Here is a 19,496-nt window from a genome sequence, read left to right as displayed (position 1 = left end):
TTTGCGAGGTTTAAAAAGGGTTGTACATCTGGCCCGAAATTTTTACTGCACTTTGGAATATAAAAGTGTTTAGTAATTGATTTTAAGTTGCTAGAGATCAGACCGGGAAGTGGGGGGCAGATTTGTGTACCAATGAGCTAAAAAACAATATTACAAAATCGGGTTTGTTACAGTATGGCAAATTGGGCATAAACATTGATACAGTGATGGGCACACAGCACCAGAGAAAAATGGGGTGTTTCTATACAGGAAAACTATTTATTTAGTAAGCAATAGGAGTTCAAAGTGACACGTTCTCCTAAAGTAAATTTACAAGACAGAAGCCAATTGTGATTGTAAAAATGAATCTGAAGGTACGAGATTGACGTTTGGATGAAAGCCACCATATTATGAGAGGATACAAAGTGAAAACAGACCATTATTTTACATGGTTGGATAGTTACACGTCCGATTATCATAGACTATGAGTAAAAAGGGATTCAGAAAGGTGCTTTCTTTTAGCTGTAATGCTGGTATTCTTGATTAATCTGTTCTTAAAGCCAGGTAGGGTGGAAACAGCCCTGAGCTCAATGGTGGAGCCTTCCAGTGGAAAGGGCCAAGTAGCTGCAATGTGTGAAAGCAGGATTGGGCTGGGGCATATAGGGGGCAGGATTGGTACAATAAACAGTGAAGGATGTAGTATGACAGAAATATAAGTACGGTTTGGTGGGAAGGGTTTAGAGTCAGGGTGAGGAGACGGGTTAAACACTCGAATGCTTTGAGGACCAGTGTAAGTAATACTCCATCAGAGTTAAATTCACACACTTTTTTTGTAAACTTGAGCAGCTAAAATATGAATAACAAATGTCTGTTTTGATGTTGGATGTGTTTGCTTAGGTGAAGAAATGGTTCATGTTTTGCTAATATTGTAATTAACTGTCGTGCTAGGTATTATCTCTGTGCAGTGTTCATATATTTTGTTTTGCAACAGGTTCAGAGGAAGAATTAAATCCTGTTCTGGCTGTTTTGAAAAGGAGTTCAGCTATGACAGTGCCTTCCAAAAGTCTTGAGGACCTTTCATCAGCTTCATCAAGTGAGCACACGGCTTCGCCACTTCTTCATGCCTCCCATTAACCCTCCACTTCTAACACGCTTCATTTCTCTGTATAGAGCCACTGTTCAATAACCCTATTAGCTACTCTGGAAAACAGCTGCGCCCATGGTTCCCTTGTCTTCTTGTTAGAAGAACATTGTCTTGGCTTTCGTTTACCAAATCGGTGCATTCTGGGAATTTTAGGGACTAATTTAGACTTTGACAGATGGGATATTCCATTACATGGCGGATGTCCCACCTATCCTGCCGGACAGGATCTATGTATCATTGGGACTCTGTATCCCATCACATAAGGTATAAATCGGGTCCTAAATCTTAGGTCATTCATTGGAATGAATATCCCTGAAATGAATACTTTGTTCAATGAAAGCACCAGAGTATAGACATGCATTGGGAGGCCACCTCCCATGAGCTTGCATTCAACTCATCAATGCATTCTGGTAGCTGCATGCTTCATCCTTTTTATTTGAACCAACTGGACTTTAAACACACATAAAAAATTGCTGAGCTTAATGGAAGCCCAGGACCAGAAAGGTGGTGACCAAACTCAGACTGTAACCGGCATGGAGTGATATGTCAAATCATACATTACCTAAAACCGTAGGGCACACGCTTGCTAAAGCATTTTACTTTATTTTAGACTTAATTACTATTTTTGCTGAAAAACGTATTCCACTTGACTTGCTTGAATTCCCGCATCTCACCTCTTCCACCTGCCTCCCCTTTTCTTTAATACACCTTTTCATTTCTTAACCTCACTTAGTTATTTCTTTTGTGCTAGCGTCTGTCCCCACCCAGTACATCTCTTTGCTCTGATTTACCATCTGAAGACCAAAGGGCATAAGAGGCTGCCCAGAGAATGTTACAAATATCTGGTCGCTGAGCAGGGACTCAATAGGGAACTCATTTAGAATGCATTGTATTAAAGAACCAGCCACTTTGGATTGAAAGGAGACTAACCGGCATTATCAAACCAGGTAGATGGGCGTATGTTTCAGTCACAGGATATAGTCTATAAAGAATAGTTTTCAAGGGCTCAACAAAGTTGTAGTAAATCTGTGTGTATTTAGGCAGATTAACTAGGAAATGCACCCGATGGCCCGCAGTCTTTTACTCTTCCTGCTCCTAACCATAATTAGTTTAAACTCCCCCCAAACCCTAGCGGGACAGTACATTTGCTGTAGAAAATCTCCATCCTGTGGCACTTCCCTTTTAAGAACATTATATCATTTACTTCATCTCTATGGCTTCAGTGCCTCAATCCTTTATTTATTCTCTATGGCTTCAGTGGCACAGTGTCCCCCTTTAGCCCCTTTTCTCCACAAAGCTCATATTTCATGTAAATTCCTCCACTGTGTCCAAATCCTTGCCTGTTCATCACATGTTTAGGTGTTTTGCACCTAATATTCTCCAACTAAGGCCATCCTTCTCCCTCTTCTCACAGCTTTCCGTTCTTAGTTTTGGGGCACTGGGGCCAATGGCGGGATCTCAACATTCATAGTATGAATTAAGAATTCTAAATTTTACTTGCCTTCTCCCTTGAGCCTTTAAAATGTCAACATGTAAATTTAAACGACTTCTGGCAAAACCCTTTACTTCTGGTACTTATCCGGATTGAGCTGTGCCGCTAACGAAGAATGCGCTTTGAGTGGTCTAACACTGCGCTTGTGTTGAAGTGCTACTAATATAAAAGAAGGAACATCTACACGCTACTGTGCCTCTGTCTTGGAGCATGCTATTTCTTCACAGGGTGGTAGTCTGATTCAATTCTAATCGTTGTTAATTTTTTTTGCGCAGAGGCAGAAAAAGTAGATTTGCCAAAAGAAGATTTTGTACGTAGTAATCAATATGGTAAATATTAAATTTGTGTATCTGTTCTACTAAATATTGCAGGGAGTCAACTTATTGGAAACTTTGCTGCTGTATTAAGCATCGCAAGTGCAGCAGGAGATCATCAGTTATAGTAACCAGTTGGGCTAGTTCTTGAATGTATTGGAAATGGATGGTCAACGTAGTCTTAGGAAGCCCACATCCATGCCAGATTTTTAGGATAGCAGGTGACTACATACATGAGTTTCATTTAGGCTAATGATATTTAAATACATCTTGGGGAGATATCATGAACTTCCTGGACCTATGTCGGTACTGTCAGTAATTTAGAAGAACCTTGAAAAGATGCGCAACTAGTCAAAAACATTACACCACGCAAAAGCTGGAAAGACTCTTTCTGCTTTATTATAGAGTTTTAGAGCAACGCTAGCCAGTTATGGGATACAAGAAAGGCACAGGTAGGCTTGGGGTCAATTAACTAGTTTCAAGGCCTAAAATAGACCAATACATGTTTCGTATGTTCTGTGACATGGGATCCTCTGCAGATTCGTGTGTGCAGATGAAGATACCCCAAATCCGTCAATCAACACTTCAGTTTTTTACCTTTTAATTTACATTCTACATATGCCGATAATGTACTACATTCATAAGTCAAATAATTGTTCTTCAATAGCACTATTTCTTTAACAGAGTGAGCACTGTGAAGGAGGTATCTCAAGCCACGAACCAACTAATTTTACTTAATTAAATGTTCACTGTGATGTGTTTGGAGTGTCTGGGACTCTTACTACCTAGTGTTACAGATAAGTAACTTTTTCTCCATTTCAATATTAAAGCACACAGAGGGGCACTTTAAACACCTGATCATCTAATTTGTGGTTGGAACAGAAGCCAGTCTGATGGTTTTTCCTATATTGATTATGAGAGAACATCTTCTAAGCAAGGAGTATGTAAAATGTGAAGTACTAAGGAGAAGGTTGCAGAAGGAAACTCCGCCTTTCAAACAGCAGTGTTTGGTTGTGATTTGTAAATTAAAGTAGAACATTAACGGATAACGCATCCCATGGTTTTTAAGCCTACAATGTTTCTAGAACAACTTAAAATGTAAACATACATCCACAACCCTGAACAAATCTGATTTAGGAGGGAAGTTGGTTTAAGTTCTGATTTGGTTTTACCTAAAGAGAAGTACCATCTTCAAGTGTTTGTGCATAAATAGCTATTCAGTGGAAAGGCAGTACATCAGTGCAGCCTTTTGGCTGCGTTCACTCTATATAAATACCACTTACATCAGATAAAAAAGCTAAGGTTCGCAGAGAACTTTATCTTTATCTCCGCTGCTCCTGATTCTCAGATATGCAGAAAATAAAACTACTGCCGTTTCTGGTGAAGGAAATAAATATTTTGTGGTGCTTTCACGCAGCTATCTCTAACAGTGACGTACACCACCAATATAAGCATGTAGTCACAAATAGATTGCGTCTCAAAATGGATTGCTATCCTGAACCTCTAATTAGCCCATATTTCCAATATCATCAACAGATCACATCAAAGGTAGAGTAGTTAAATTGAAGAATGGTAGTACCTCCGTTCAGTAAGTGCCCAGGGCAAGTATAGCATGCACTTGATCACACCTTTGTAAGGATATCAATTCTTTACCTTGGTCCCTTATGAAATAATGTGCTCCTCATGTGATGTCCGCCGGAGGGTGGTGAGGGCCATTGTGAGCAGGGAGTGGCCACCCAATGTCAACATTTTAAAGTAGATTATTGGTCAGATAATGATTACCTGGTGTAAAATACCAAATGGATATGAAGTCTTGAACATGATTGAGTCAAAGTCACTGAGACAAAAACTGAAGATAAGCAATGCTACCAATCCAAGGAGGCTTTGAGGTCCAGTCAGCCAATGAGTTCATGGCATTTACCTACTGTTTCATTTATCTCATGAAAAAAATAATTCCATGGGTCCTCTGCAGGGGAAGGGGGAAACCTGCAGAGGGGAAACTTGCAGTCTCTAGGCTACAAGGCTGCTAGAACCAAAGATACAGCAGATTAACTTGTTCTAATAAATGGGCTATTTCTATATGGGGTTGATAATGAGAAGCCTACTTAGATACTACTTTTTGATATGAATATCTTCCCAGGGGTGTAAATAATTGTCGAAATTTACACTGGCACAAAAGCAATTTCTGGTTCACAAGTGTCCCACTTCCGCAGTGTCTTTGTTTCTGAATGATGGTACGTACTCCATCTTAAGTACCCTCAATGAGACTTATGCGGTGAAAAAACTGTTGTAAAATATTTTACGTTTGAAGCAAGATGAGAACAGGTGAGCATGTGTAAGTTAATTTGTGCCAACTTCTCCAAAAGGAATGAAGTCTTTAAATGTGATACCTGGCTAGTGCCTGGATTCTAACATGGTTGGTGGCCCATACTATGTGTTTTCGTGTGATTCCAGATGGAATTGCATTGATGATCCCAATAGTTGTCATCCTATGCCACCTTATCTTATCTATAGTTTGTGCTGACCTGAGGCCGCTGCTCTTTCTTGAAGACATTTTTTCATGTACTTCATGTATAACTTTAAAAACACCTGACAGTGTGTTTGCTGCTTAACCGTTAGCTTCAAACCCTGTTCTGCAGATGTGCAGGTTTACATGTGGTTACTCTTGAATTAACTGAAATTTGTAATTCAGAAACACTGTAATATTAATAAAGAACAACTTCCTTGTTTCAACAAGGGTGTCTCCTTCTCGTGTCCGGACACCTGTGGATTATGCTGAAGTTGGGATGGGTTTCTAGTTGCTTTAGTCCCTCTAATACATCACCTAGCCAACTTGGCTATGCTGATGGTCTAGGTCATGGGCGTACATGTTGAACTTGGCCTACTGAAGAAAATGTATTGCGTCAAAAAACATTATATTATTCTGCTCTTGGCAATAATGAATACAAACTAATTTTCTTATCATCTTTGTTTTGCTGTGAATCAGACCAGAAGGCAGATCAGCAGGAAGCTTTTTATGAATCTGTTTCAGAAAGTAAGTAACAATACTCTTTGCAGTATTCTAAAACAACTCACCATTACTAATGCGTCTAGCAGCAAATCAGGCAAGACTAACCAAGCATTAATCTCTTTCCTATTAAGTTTCTAATAAGTGCCTCAAGCTTGCTAGTTCATGCTTGTGTGGCTGTTCTGCAGTGCTTGCTTTGTTTTTTCTTTCTCTGAAGCATGCTAGATGAGCGATGGGAGTGTTCAATGTACTGTTTCAAGCTGTTATAGGACAGCCCTAAAGATGGATTTGAGAGCACACAGCCTTACTTTTGCCATTCAAAATGTTGCTGTTTTGCTTAATTGTAGTCCATTACAACACTTTCTGCATGCAAAAGGATCCCTTACATAGGTTAAAAAGACAGAATAATGTACGTGGTAATGGAGTTGGAATAATACTGGCTTTTGCTGTACATATTAATATGCTTACTCTGGAGTTCAATGTATTCGAGTAATACTTTGCAATCCTGCTCTGTATTGAGAGGAAAAGGCTCTTTTCAGCACCTGCAATGAGCCAAAGATATCTTCTTTCCTGTTTTACATGTTGTATTTAGTATTTGAAAAAATGCATCGTCCTTATTTTTGAACATCAGTTATATATTGTGTTGGTTGTCTTCTCTTTGATTTTTAATTAAATCATTTCACAGTGTTGGACATTTACTGGATTATAAAATAAAAATAAGTGTCTTCCGTTTTAATCGGGGCTTCTTTAAATAGGCAGCTAAGAGTCAATGTCTTTGGTAATCACACATAAACAAAAGTTACTTACTTGCACATTTCATGCCTATGGTTTTATATATATCTTTCCAATTTTTCATAACCTTTGAAAATATCGGAACAGACATTTGCATACCCTGTAACATATTTAAAAGTACAATTTTATATTTTAAACTAAGTCGCAAGTGGAGAACCTCTCCGTTTTCATGAATGGGCACACGAGGAGTTGGAGTCACTCTTTGTGATAGGAATAACTTTCTCATTCAAAACCTCCTTCCTACAGCTTTTTTCCGCTGACCAATATTGTTTAAAATAAAATATTTAATTAAAAACTAGAATGCTCTTGAAAAGAAATTAAACAACAATTCTTAAAAAGTATTGTCAGAGGTAGAGCTCATACGCCTGACCATGACCAGTGCAAGGAGGCTGATGCTGTGTCTAGTGGCATTTGGGATTTTATATGGGGAAGGTGCTCTTTTGCACAGTCGCAAAATTAAAAGAACATTTTATAAAAGTTCAGATTCCAGTGAAGATATTACAAACAATATGAATATGAGGAGTGCAGGGTTTTTAACTTACTTTCATTAAGGTGCCTTTCAAACAATAACACTTATGTCTTTATAAATGCTGTTACCAAAGGCGTTATCAATCGACTGATTATCTTCTTCAGTCTCTTTTGATGTGACCTGTTTTAGATTCTATTAGAACATTGGAATGTGGAGTACTACATTAAAGACAATGGAGTGCTCCGGGCTTCTACTGGCTGGTAGAAGCCCGGACAGCAACATTCCAACTGTTGCTGTGAAAAAAAGCCTCTCTAAGCATGAAGGCATACAAACGCCCTCGGACTCCAAGAGGCCTTTTGTTTTTACGGATTAGAACATTCTTCCCTCTAGGGGTGGAATGTTGTAATAGCCTTCAAACCCTTGTAACCTTGTTGAAAGGGCCTTTAATGGCCAGTACATCACGCTACATCAGGCTCTATGGCTATAATTGGACGAGAACTTGCATAACTCCAGCTAGTGTTGGAAACCTTTAACCTCTCTCTTTCTAAACACTGTTTTTTGGAGTCCCTCAGAGGGCACTTTGGTCTAGACCTCGTTCACTTAAAGACAAAACGTACTGAGTTTAGTACTGAGATTCTGGTGAAACCCAGATTGTACCTACAGTAGATGGAATTTAAACAGAAGGCTGTTCAACCATCTTTAGGTAGTTAGACAAAGCTTTACTAAGTTCCTGGTACCTCCTTTGTGAAACCATAATAACCATGTCCATTAGGAAGCATGTTAGTACCTTGTGATTTGGATATTCTTGCTTAAGGTGGCTCTAATGCAGGGAGCTCCAACCTTCTTTAGAATAAAAGCGTTTTATTTTCAAGGAAAATCACCCCAAGCTACTAACACACACTATCAGTGTTACAACAGTGACCAATTGAGACAAGGTTCTCTTGGTGGTTATTGCATGCAGAATTACAAACAGTGACCGCCTCGGGCATCCGGGAATATCATCAATAATATTGACCAAAAGAAAAGCCTAGCATTTTGAATTTTGAGTGCCTCTGCATACTCTAGCAGGGATATACACAGTACCTTCAGGCACCTATCAAAAAGCATCTATAATAAGATTCCCTCATTGCAGCATGAACAACAGTTTAACTATTAACATTAAATATATTTTGTCCTCCAATCGTCAGTTTGAGTGCTGAAAAAACTTGTGTTCCTCTTCAAAACCGCATCACAAGAAAGGGTTGAGTGGGAGGAAGAGCAACATTAAAATGTTTTTTTTTAAGAGTCTAAATTTATCAGCAATCGAAGGAGACACAAAGTCAATCACAAAGGTGAGAGGGCTATGCCCAAGGGATAAGACAAATTCTGAATAGGTAGGAATGCATCCAATATATACAAGCATAAAATATTCAAGAGAGCCATCTAATGAAAAAGCCAAAAGTCCTATCCCAAAATATGGAATATAGTTCTTCTTTTGAAGGTCGGCAAAAACTGTCCACCACAAACAAAATATTCACGCTTCGGGAATCTCTGGATGAGCAGGCAGCCGCTATGTTTCAGTGAGAGGGTGGTGCCCCAAGACCACACCTTATCCTGTGTGAATCAGTTACTGCATCCTTCTTATGTGCTAGTAACTGATCAATGTTTTTTATCGCAGACGTGGTTGCATGCCATTGATACATAATTCTGCTTGTGAAATGCGTTTCTGACTCCCAAATGTGTTTGATGCATTGCAAAAAAAACTGGTGGATGCAAACTTGTGAATTGCAGAGTTTGATGGGTCTGAATATTATGGCACATAGTAAATAATATATATTATCACCAGGCGCTTTATAAATTTATAAATAAATAAATAAATAAATAAAAGAAATAAAAAAAAGAGCATCTAAGCAGTTCCAACGGGTCATATAGCAGCGCAGCAGAGCAGTTTAAAACAGCTAAAGAACCAATACTGTAGACAGAGGAAAGAAGCTGCGAGTGAGATCCTTTTAAATATCTATACATCCGAGGAGCAGTGCTGCTGGTTCATGATACTACTGCTCTGCATGCCTACGAAAAAACCAAGCCACGGACATGGTGTTTTGTAGAGAGACCGCGATCCATCACTTTCATGAACTGTTGACGGGTGAGCAAGAGCTAAATGGGAGATTGACTTACCTTATTTCCAGCTCCCGCAGGGGCCTGTCTTGGAGACAACCAGGGAGCTGTGTGGATCTGAAGTGGGCCGTCTCCAGATCTGTCAGCCTACTAATATTTCCATTGTGTGAGAGGAAGGGGCGGGACCTTGAGCCCCTTACTGTATATATCATTGTGGAGGGACCTGTAAGGGGGTGGGATGTTGTAAAGAGACATGGCTTTGTGGCAAGTCCCTCCTAACTCCCCTCCCCCCCCCCCCCCAAAAAAAAAACAAAAGTATTTGAGACCGCCGCCAATGTCCCGAGAAGGTTGCAAAACCTTCAAAGAACACCAGCTTTGCAGAGCCTCCTACCAGGAACTGGACGCTTACTCTGTGCAGGGGCTGCCAGCACATCTGGTCTTTCACTGTGATATCTGTTCTTCACCGGGAGACCGTGTGTGGGGCGCCGATACTGTGTGACACACTCTGGAACCCTATGATCTGGCAAATTTGAGTTTCCCAGCAGCAGGGATTGGGATCTTCCTTAGGGCCATTGTCGCGTTCATCTGGTAGTCCTAAAAAGTGTAAAAGGATTGATATGTAGAGCTCTGTATTCCTAAACCCGGAGATAGGTCTATCTTTGAGTAATCAAATTTCTTCTGCAGTAGCCTTCCATTAAATAAAAAAGAATACTGTCTGCTAAGAGACATAACTAAGTTACAAGGATTACACGTCTTTCTTTTGGTCTGTTGTGTTAGGGCAGCCTCTCTTAGCAGTACAGTTCCCAGTGCTATGGTAGTACTAATTATTTTCAAAAGAGGAAATGTTGTACTTTATTCATGTTCTTTACTTGGTACTGGTTGTGCAGTGCGTTTGAATGTTTGGGGCCATAGTTTCTGGATATGCATGTTTATCATCATTCTGTTTGTGGAGGGTCTAACAAACGATGGTTGCTAATTTGTGAATTCTATTCATGTGCTTTCTAAGTAATGGACGTCTTTGTTTTTGGTGTGTTTGCAGAGTTCTATGACACGTGGTAGTTCATTTATAATGATCTTTCAATGAAGATCTGTTCTTGTCTTGTAGCTTGTTCTTAATGCTTAGTGTGCATTTTCTTGAGCATGTATGTAATGGATGTATTTGCCCCTTTTACTTTTCATTGAGCATTTCGTAAGTGTTTACTCATGAGTTGTTTTTTCATGTGTGGGCTGCACAGTAGTACCCAGGTGTGTGTGTGTGTGTGTATGTGTGTGTGTATATATATATATATATATATATATATATATATATATATATATAACTGAATGTGTGTTAGTTGTCTTTGGTATGTAACCATTTAGCAGTAGTTTTACTTGTTGTGTCATTTGATACAAAGCACAGACATGTGACACATTGTGCATTTCTTATGTTGTGTTTGGTGTACGTTTTAAGATAACTGTGACATTTGCTTTTGGTGTTTATGTGTATACATGTTTTGGGATAATTGGTTCCACCAGTAACTTGAAGGTCGGAATGTGGAGTCTGCTTTTTGGGGAAGGGCATGGCCACAATGTTTGTGTTTGATGTGGGCATGACATAGTGTGCTCCACATATCTTTATATTTTTTATTTTTTTGTGATCGGTTTCTAGATGATGGTGAAGCTGTAGGAAGTCATTGCAGGCTCGTCTCTGTAGCCGCAAGCCACATGTCCAGTTTATTGTCTTGTGTTGAAGTATAGATTGCTTGAGTCACAGACAGGCTTGTGGAGACACTTGTGGCATACATTAGGTGAGTGTCTATATCAAGGTGTGTGTAGTGGGTAGAGGAAGTGGTTGTATGAATCACACCTTGTGTATGTTTGAGTCATAGGCTGGCTATGGGTTGCATGTTTCAGATCATGACTATGTGTAGGTTGTGCGTAGACTATGTGGTCAAATGCTTTTTTTGTTGTTTGCGTTGATACATGGTTTGATTGTGCGTGGCTTTGCTACCCATAGTGTGTATGTACCCCAGTCACCTGTGATTGTTCTCGACTTTTTTCTTTGAGGTCCGAAACAAAAATATATAAAAAATGGTGTCTTTTTAAGGTGTAGGCAAGATATCTGAGTTGCATGATTCATACCATGCATTGTTTTCTGATGTTTCTGTATGTTGTTTGATATTATGTAGGAAATTGTGGTGAAGCTGTGTGAGGTTGCATCCCCTTGACCGTGATTCATTTTGTATGCGAGGTCTGGTCATTGGTGTAAAAAGCAGCCACTGCCCATGCAGGTAAGAGCAGTGGGGCCAGGTGGGGGGATGGGAGTTCGATCGACAATGTCAAGCGAAAATGTAATAAATTCTTCATTTTCCCTTGTCATCGTCCGTCGAAATCCGCCCCACCGCTCTTACTTTCATGGGCCTTGGCTGATAAAAGGGGGTGTATGATGTATCTTTCCATTGCATGTGATTTAATGTGGAATATATGTACAGAGAAGATTCCACCAGTCCGATGAGTGTGCTTTAGTGTTTAGGGTAAGCTGAGAATAACCTGCTCCTGGTAAAATCTAACCAGTTTATTTAATATATGCAACTGAAACCTTCTAAAACCTACACCTATGCCTGTCCTGCTTGTTCATCATAACCGTATTGTATAACAAAGTATTTTTATTGTATGGATCTGAGGGCTCAGACAAAATGTGTAAGGTATGCATATTCACAAGATCATTTTCAAGACATTTTCAATAATTGTAGAATACTTTGTATTGTAAATTAGGAACATGAGTAAATATGGGTCCTTTTCTGACTTAAGAGACTAATAGGCCTGGATTTCTCCTTTGTAATTTGGCCCATAAGTAACAAGTAGAATGCAGCTTAAAATGAGGCTGGTTCTCAAGACTTCAGTTAGCCAAAACACATTATCATAAAGAGAGCGCACTCAGTAAGATCCATAGTTCAGTGCAATACATGATCCATTGCAGTATCAACAGGGCAGCACCACCTGCCCGATACCCTTATGGAACAATTACCTCTTAATGAAAAGTCAGCAGAGTGAGATGGTCAGGATGGGGGCATTAACGACCCAGAGGTCACCTGATATTAAACCCTTACAAGAGGGCGGGTATTGAGGGGAAGGGGGTCTTGCCATCTCAGACACAGTGGTTTAAGAAAAGAGACCGCCTCTGCAGATAGATCTTGCATTGCAATAATTGCACAATAAACAATGAAACTGAAAAGAGACTGCCCCAAGCACTTGACTACAGCTGCTGTTTAAGGTTCATGTTCCCAGAACGATTAGAAATCAGTCATTCCTGCCTTACTAGTACATGCAGGAAAAATCAAATCTAGAAAGAAAAGTCAAATTCAAGACTAAAGACAGATTTAGCATGGCAGTTCTTAAAACCTATTCTGCTGAGCATTTTTGTTTCAGAATATGGATTGCTGTGAGCATACGTTAGGAGTGGATACCGGCAGACCTCGTATAGGGAAAGGGTGGACAGGTTTTGTCTCTGTCATAGTTTCTGTTACCCTTACTTTCATGCTGATTACTTTTAGTATTACCTTCCTCCCACGAAAACATGGACTTGATTGAGTATGATGAACTCTGCACTTGAGGGCAAGACCCAAAGATAAACAATGGTAACATTGGAGCGACACAGTGAGGTTCAGTTGATTAATGGTCTAATTCCATATACCCGCTGCCACATTGGCTGTCCCACCGACCTCTAGAAGCAGAAGTAATGGATACCCTATATACTGTAATCCAGAAGGCTCATAAGTTGATACATACAGCTTTGTTACTAGTGCTGGCCATTTACGTATTTAGTACCTGACTTGTATAATACAAATACAATATATATAGCCTAATATTTAATACTAGTACAGGGAGTTTTTGGACCTTAGTACTTCATCAAGGGCAGTTTCAGACAAAGTGTCTATATTTATTCAGAGACAAGGCCATAACCTTGTTCATCTAAGCACATTTGCAACAGTTTCTTTGTTCCTCTTCTATTATTCCTAATATGCTTAACATGCATCCTCCATCATAATGAGGCTCACTAGGACATATAAACAGTTTGTAATGGGTAGCTCTACCATAAACTTGGATATGAGATGTGCACAGTGAGTGATTCAATGTGAACTGTGCGGTATCAGGATGAATATACAACGCTACATCGCGGTGTTTACAGCGCGATGCCTTTACAATACAAGTCGTTACAACCACTTGCGCTGAAGGGCGCTAGACTGTGGAATAGTATGATTTACTATTCCAACTCCAGCCTACATACAGTAGAGAAGGTGTTAGAATAGTAAATCATACTATTCCTTAGGTTAGAGCGCCATCCAGCGCTAGTCATTGTAATTAATTGCGTTGTAATACCCTCTTTGTAAAGGTATTGCGGTGTAAACAACGCAATGTAAACGATGTTTCCCATCAGGAGACTTGTTGCTCCGCCCCCTGTCATAGCCATATGGTTTCTTACTCTGTTTGGGAATAGGTATTATAATGACATTCTCACTGTTTGCCATTCATGTCTTCCTTTCTTTTCAAAACATACATGACTCCATCTTTGAGTTACATGTGCTTGGTGAAGAACAGCCACTATTTCAGCAAGTCTTCATATGAGAAAAGTACATTCTATGTCCACCACAGTATTTAAATGAAGCTGAATTTAAATCTGGCGCTCAAATATTGAATTCAGGAAACACACAGCAGTAGTTATTGAACAAGGTCTTAGCTCCAAAGAAGGTTTCTCAAACAGTTGGTCAGACCGGCAGAGTAATCCACAGAAGGTTAACCCACTTAGTTACATTGGAAAGAATTAATAGCCTGGTCACACGCTTGTTGAGCTTGTGTTGCTGATGGAAAATGCTTTCAAGACAATGAGAACTTTGGGCTAATTTGTCTCTTGCCATCTATAAATAAACCCATCTGTAAACAACAGAAGAGTGACAACACAATAAAAGACAACTTCGTGGGAAAACAAAGTGTCTAGAAAAGAGAGAGAGTGGAAAACTCCAAGGGGAGGGACAACACAATAGAGATTTTTAAGAACCCTCACTCACCAACCTAGTGGTGACATGCTTCATCACTGGGTTCCCACTGAAAAGACCTAATGTCTTTCCAGTGTGCTTCAACGCCTGTTTACAGCGGAGCTGGTTTTGTGTGTGTTGAGGGTGTTTTTAGAGAAGCCGAATTAAGCTAAGTGAGTGCAAAGGAATAGAAAAAATTAAAAAGTACAAGGACGTGACTTTCAAATATTTTATTACTTGTCCGGTCTGCACTGGTTAAAAACAAAGGTGAATGGACCATAGGTGTGGCCTTAATTATGGTAGACCCCTAGTCCATATAGGTGAATTTGGTCGACATGTTTCTGCTTTTAACGAGCCCGAGTCGCTCAGCTTTCTTCAGGACCTTAATAGTGTGATCCTCCGGTGGTGTACACGCCCTAAGGTGCACCCTGCCGTGAGGAAAAAGTGTAAAAAATATTGGAAAAATTCTCTTATTCCAAAAAAGTATATTTATACTTGGGGCTGTAAAGCCGCATATAACTCACGTAGCAATTTTGCTGGAGTCATGTACCTGTGGGGAAGGAAAATTTTGTAATTAGAAAGAGATATATATCCCCAAATAGATACAATATTGTAAATAGGCAAAAAACTGTTGTGTCCCATCACCCTAAGCAGAAAGAAACACCCATCTAATGGATTACTCATGATAAGTGTTATATAGCTTAAGTAGCATTATAATAGCAGGTAAAGGGTATTATTCCAAGCTCTACCAACATATAAGCATTACTGTGTTCCAAGTATTATGCGACAGCATTTTTGCAATTCTGAAATTGCATAGAAGGGACTGAATGTGGGATGTCTTCATGGCTCAAGAGACAACAACAAAGCCCAACAATTCACTATTTGACGGTGAATAGAATAGAAATACAAATGCTTGCAATTCGTCAAACAACACTAACCACATCTTACGCTAAAAACGGAGTAATCATGCACTCCGTGGTTCAAAGGGTTACAAACCACATTAACAATATCACAAAGTAGGACAAAGGATCTCGCTTTAAACTCACAGGAGGTATGTCGATATGGGACCTCATGGGCACAAAACGCGGTGTGAGGTAATCTTCACGCTGCAATCTGTGCAGACGGGAAGAAAAACAAACCGGAATGCATTGGTTGTCAGTCCCTTAAAAAGCGTGTAGGAAAATAAAACGCGTAGGGTCAAGGGAACGTTTTCTGAATATAAACGTCCTACCAGGAATACCTGGTTACTTACTTTACTGCAAGCGGCTCCCCTCTTTGCACCTAGTCAAGCATCACCGCGGCCCGGACTGAACGCCGAGATGTCGGTGTTCTTGTTATTTGTTTCTTCCTGGTTGTACCACGTGACTGCGGAGGTCACGTGGTATTGCCAGCCAGGCTACCGGATTCTTAAAGGAGACGTGTGCAGTTCATAGTGTGAGCCGTCTCAGATGTATATTTACCAAATTAATTCGGAAGTATTTAAAAATGGGGAAGTTAATTATAGACCGAGCCAATGTCAGAGTCTCGGATTTCATTATCTAATACTTGCAGTAAAGTTTGGCCTGGGACAGCTGATTCCAGCGTTATATATTCTTATTTATGAGGGGCTTTCAATGAATGGAGACCCAGTATCAACTTTCAGAAGGTGTTACATGTAGAGTGACCGTCCATCAGACAAAACATTTTCATCCACAATAGGTTGATATTATGTATGTTGGACAAATAAATCCGAAGTGATCTAGCCTTTGGAGCAAAGTGTATGTTCCATATTCACTATTGCTAAATTGGGATGTGTTAAAATACATTAGGGTGCAGATATACTAGGCTTTAATCTGAGTGTACTTTAACAGAGCCATAGGATCTTCATGTATTTTTCAGGATCCTTAATAATCTGTAGAGCTGTATTATGATTTTGAAGTCCTTATATGTACAGATCTTATCATTGTTCTGTATAGGAATTACGATGATAAATTCCAAAACTCATGTTTCTCATTGCTGTTACTTGAGGGGCCCATACAGTAGTCTTTTGGTGAGGTACTCATCGTCGTAGGACCAGTCCCCAGGGAATGTCATCATTGAGGCCTGAGCGGTGGGTAGATAATCGATGGATCCACCGTTGCTCCTTTTCAAAAAGGATCTTCTCATCACCCAAGACCTGTTCCAAGACAGTCCACCGCATGTCGTTCGGTGTATGATACTTTTCTATGAAATGGGCGGTCAGCTTGGTGGTACTCCGTTTGCATCGAATATTACTGCGATGTTCACAGATTCTGAGTTTCACACGTCTTGTGGTCATACCAACGTAATTTAGGCCGCATGTGCAGGTGATTAAGTATACGACATTGCTGGTATTACAGTTGGTATGACTTCGTTGTTCCCATTGCTTGCCTGGTTCCAAGTTCAAATATTTAGTATGGGTGGTTAAATGGCAGATGCTACAATCGCCACATGGAAAATACCCCTTCACAGGTGGCAATCTCCAAGAGGATAGTATGGTAGGTTCCTGTTTGTTCTGTATCTTCTTGGGACGAGTATGGACTAAAGAGTCCTTTAGACTGGTGGCTCTTTTGTAGGAAAAGAGGGGTTTTTCCCAGTTAAGTTGTTAATACAGCTCTACAGATTATTAAGGATCCTGAAAAATACATGAAGATCCTATGGCTCTGTTAAAGTACACTCAGATTAAAGCCTAGTATATCTGCACCCTAATGTATTTTAACACATCCCAGTTTAGCAATAGTGAATATGGAACATACACTTTGCTCCAAAGGCTAGATCAGTTCGGATTTATTTGTCCAACATACATAATATCAACCTATTGTGGATGAAAATGTTTTGTCTGATGGACGGTCACTCTACATGTAACATCTTCTGAAAGTTGATACTGGGTCTCCATTCATTGAAAGCCCCTCATAAATAAGAATATATAACGCTGGAATCAGCTGTCCCAGGCCAAACTTTACTGCAAGTATTAGATAATGAAATCCGAGACTCTGACATTGGCTCGGTCTATAATTAACTTCCCCATTTTTAAATACTTCCGAATTAATTTGGTAAATATACATCTGAGACGGCTCACGCTATGAACTGCACACGTCTCCTTTAAGAATCCGGTAGCCTGGCTGGCAATACCACGTGACCTCCGCAGTCACGTGGTACAACCAGGAAGAAACAAATAACAAGAACACCGACATCTCGGCGTTCAGTCCGGGCCGCGGTGGTGCTTGACTAGGTGCAAAGAGGGGAGCCGCTTGCAGTAAAGTAAGTAACCAGGTATTCCTGGTAGGACGTTTATATTCAGAAAAAGTTCCCTTGACCCTACGCGTTTTATTTTCCTACACGCTTTTTAAGGGGCTGACAACCAATGCATTCCGGTTTGTTTTTCTTCCCGTCTGCACAGATTGCAGCGTGAAGATTACCTCACACTTTGTTTTGTGCCCATGAGGTCCCATATCGACATACCTCCTGTGAGTTTAAAGCGAGATCCTTTGTCCTACTTTGTGATATTGTTAATGTGGTTTGTAACCCTTTGAACCACGGAGTGCATGATTACTCCGTTTTTAGCGTAAGATGTGGTTAGTGTTGTTTGACGAATTGCAGGCATTTGTATTTCTATTCTATTCACCGTCAAATAGTGAATTGTTGGGCTTTGTTGTTGTCTCTTGAGCCATGAAGACATCCCACATTCAGTCCCTTCTATGCAATTTCAGAATTGCAAAAATGCTGTCGCATAATACTTGGAACACAGTAATGCTTATATGTTGGTAGAGCTTGGAATAATACCCTTTATCTGCTATTATAATGCTACTTAAGCTATATAACACTTATCATGAGTAATCCATTAGATGGGTGTTTCTTTCTGCTTAGGGTGATGGGACACAACAGTTTTTTGCCTATTTACAATATTGTATCTATTTGGGGATATATATCTCTTTCTAATTACATAATTTTCCTTCCCCACAGGTACATGACTCCAGCAAAATTGCTACGTGAGTTATATGCGGCTTTACAGCCCCAAGTATAAATATACTTTTTTGGAATAAGAGAATTTTTCCAATATTTTTTACACTTTTTCCTCACGGCAGGGTGCACCTTAGGGCGTGTACACCACCGGAGGATCACACTATTAAGGTCCTGAAGAAAGCTGAGCGACTCTGGCTCGTTAAAAGCAGAAACATGTCGACCAAATTCACCTATATGGACTAGGGGTCTACCATAATTAAGGCCACACCTATGGTCCATTCACCTTTGTTTTTAACCAGTGCAGACCGGACAAGTAATAAAATATTTGAAAGTCACGTGCTTGCACTTTTTAATTTTTTCTATTCCTTTGCACTCACTTAGCTTAATTCGGCTTCTCTAAAAACGCCCTCAACACACACAAAACCAGCTCCGCTGTAAACAGGCTTTGAAGCACACTGGAAAGACATTAGGTCTTTTCAGTGGGAACCCAGTGATGAAGCAATTCACCACTAGGTTGGTGAGTGAGGGTTCTTAAAAATCTCTATTGTGTTGTCCCTCCCCTTGGAGTTTTCCACTCTCTCTCTTCTCTAGACACTTTGTTTTCCCACGAAGTTGTCTTTTATTGTGTTGTCACTCTTCTGTTGTTTACAGATAGTAAGATAAGGGGTGTGAGAGTGTACATCTAAACCCTTTCTCTCTTGTTGTTCTTGGTTCATCTATAAATAAACACAATTTCTTCCCACGTTTGTTTCACGGTGGAGCAGACCAGAAAACGGATAAACAGGAAAGTGTTCATGAACCAGTTTCAGAAAGTGAGTATTCATATACTCAAACTATATACTAATACCACTCACCATCACTAATTCCATATATTTAGCTTGGTAGCTAATCTTCCTAGTAATAAACAAAGCTCTGACCTCTGTCCTACTATCTGCTACAAACATGCAGGTATAATCTGTTCTTATCTAACTGTTCTGTAGCTTTTGTGCATCTGTTGCTTGCCAGATAAATTGGCTTGAAATGTAATCTTGAGCTTACATACTGTATTTCGTCATATCACGAGCCTGTCTATTATCCCTTCCAGACTAACAAATATTGCAACTTTCTTTAATTAAATACTGTGGTAGACACTAGTGATTTGATGAACATATAAGGGACAGATCCTGTTTTCTTTGCTCTGATCTAATTGAGGTTAATGAAAACCGTGACTTGAATATCAAGTTTGAAACT

At 39.8% G+C, this 19,496-nt stretch overlaps 1 protein-coding gene across 39 annotated transcripts in view; it reads left to right on the top strand.

Annotated features, from left to right (window-relative positions):
• Nucleotides 1-19,496, top strand: part of SYTL2 (synaptotagmin like 2) — a 411,708-nt gene that overhangs the window by 297,933 nt on the left and 94,279 nt on the right. For 12 of the 39 annotated variants that reach the window (XM_086933941.1, XM_086933940.1, XM_086933961.1 and 9 more), the window contains 4 exons: nt 971-1,072; nt 2,891-2,944; nt 5,916-5,963; nt 19,031-19,078. The exons of 3 other annotated variants lie outside the window; for them this stretch is intronic. In XM_086933941.1, the coding sequence (XP_086790067.1) occupies nt 971-1,072; nt 2,891-2,944; nt 5,916-5,963; nt 19,031-19,078 (252 nt within the window). The remainder of the gene's footprint in view (nt 1-970; nt 1,073-2,890; nt 2,945-5,915; nt 5,964-19,030; nt 19,079-19,496) is intronic. 24 more of the 39 variants (XM_086933963.1, XM_086933957.1, XM_086933953.1 and 21 more) reach the window with 6 other exon arrangements.

Source organism: Lissotriton vulgaris, chromosome 8, assembly GCF_964263255.1.
Source record: "Lissotriton vulgaris chromosome 8, aLisVul1.2, whole genome shotgun sequence".
Classification (NCBI taxonomy): Eukaryota; Metazoa; Chordata; class Amphibia; order Caudata; family Salamandridae; genus Lissotriton; species Lissotriton vulgaris.
The sequence above is the reverse complement of the archived record's forward strand: the minus strand, read 5'-3'. Positions and strand labels throughout refer to the sequence as shown.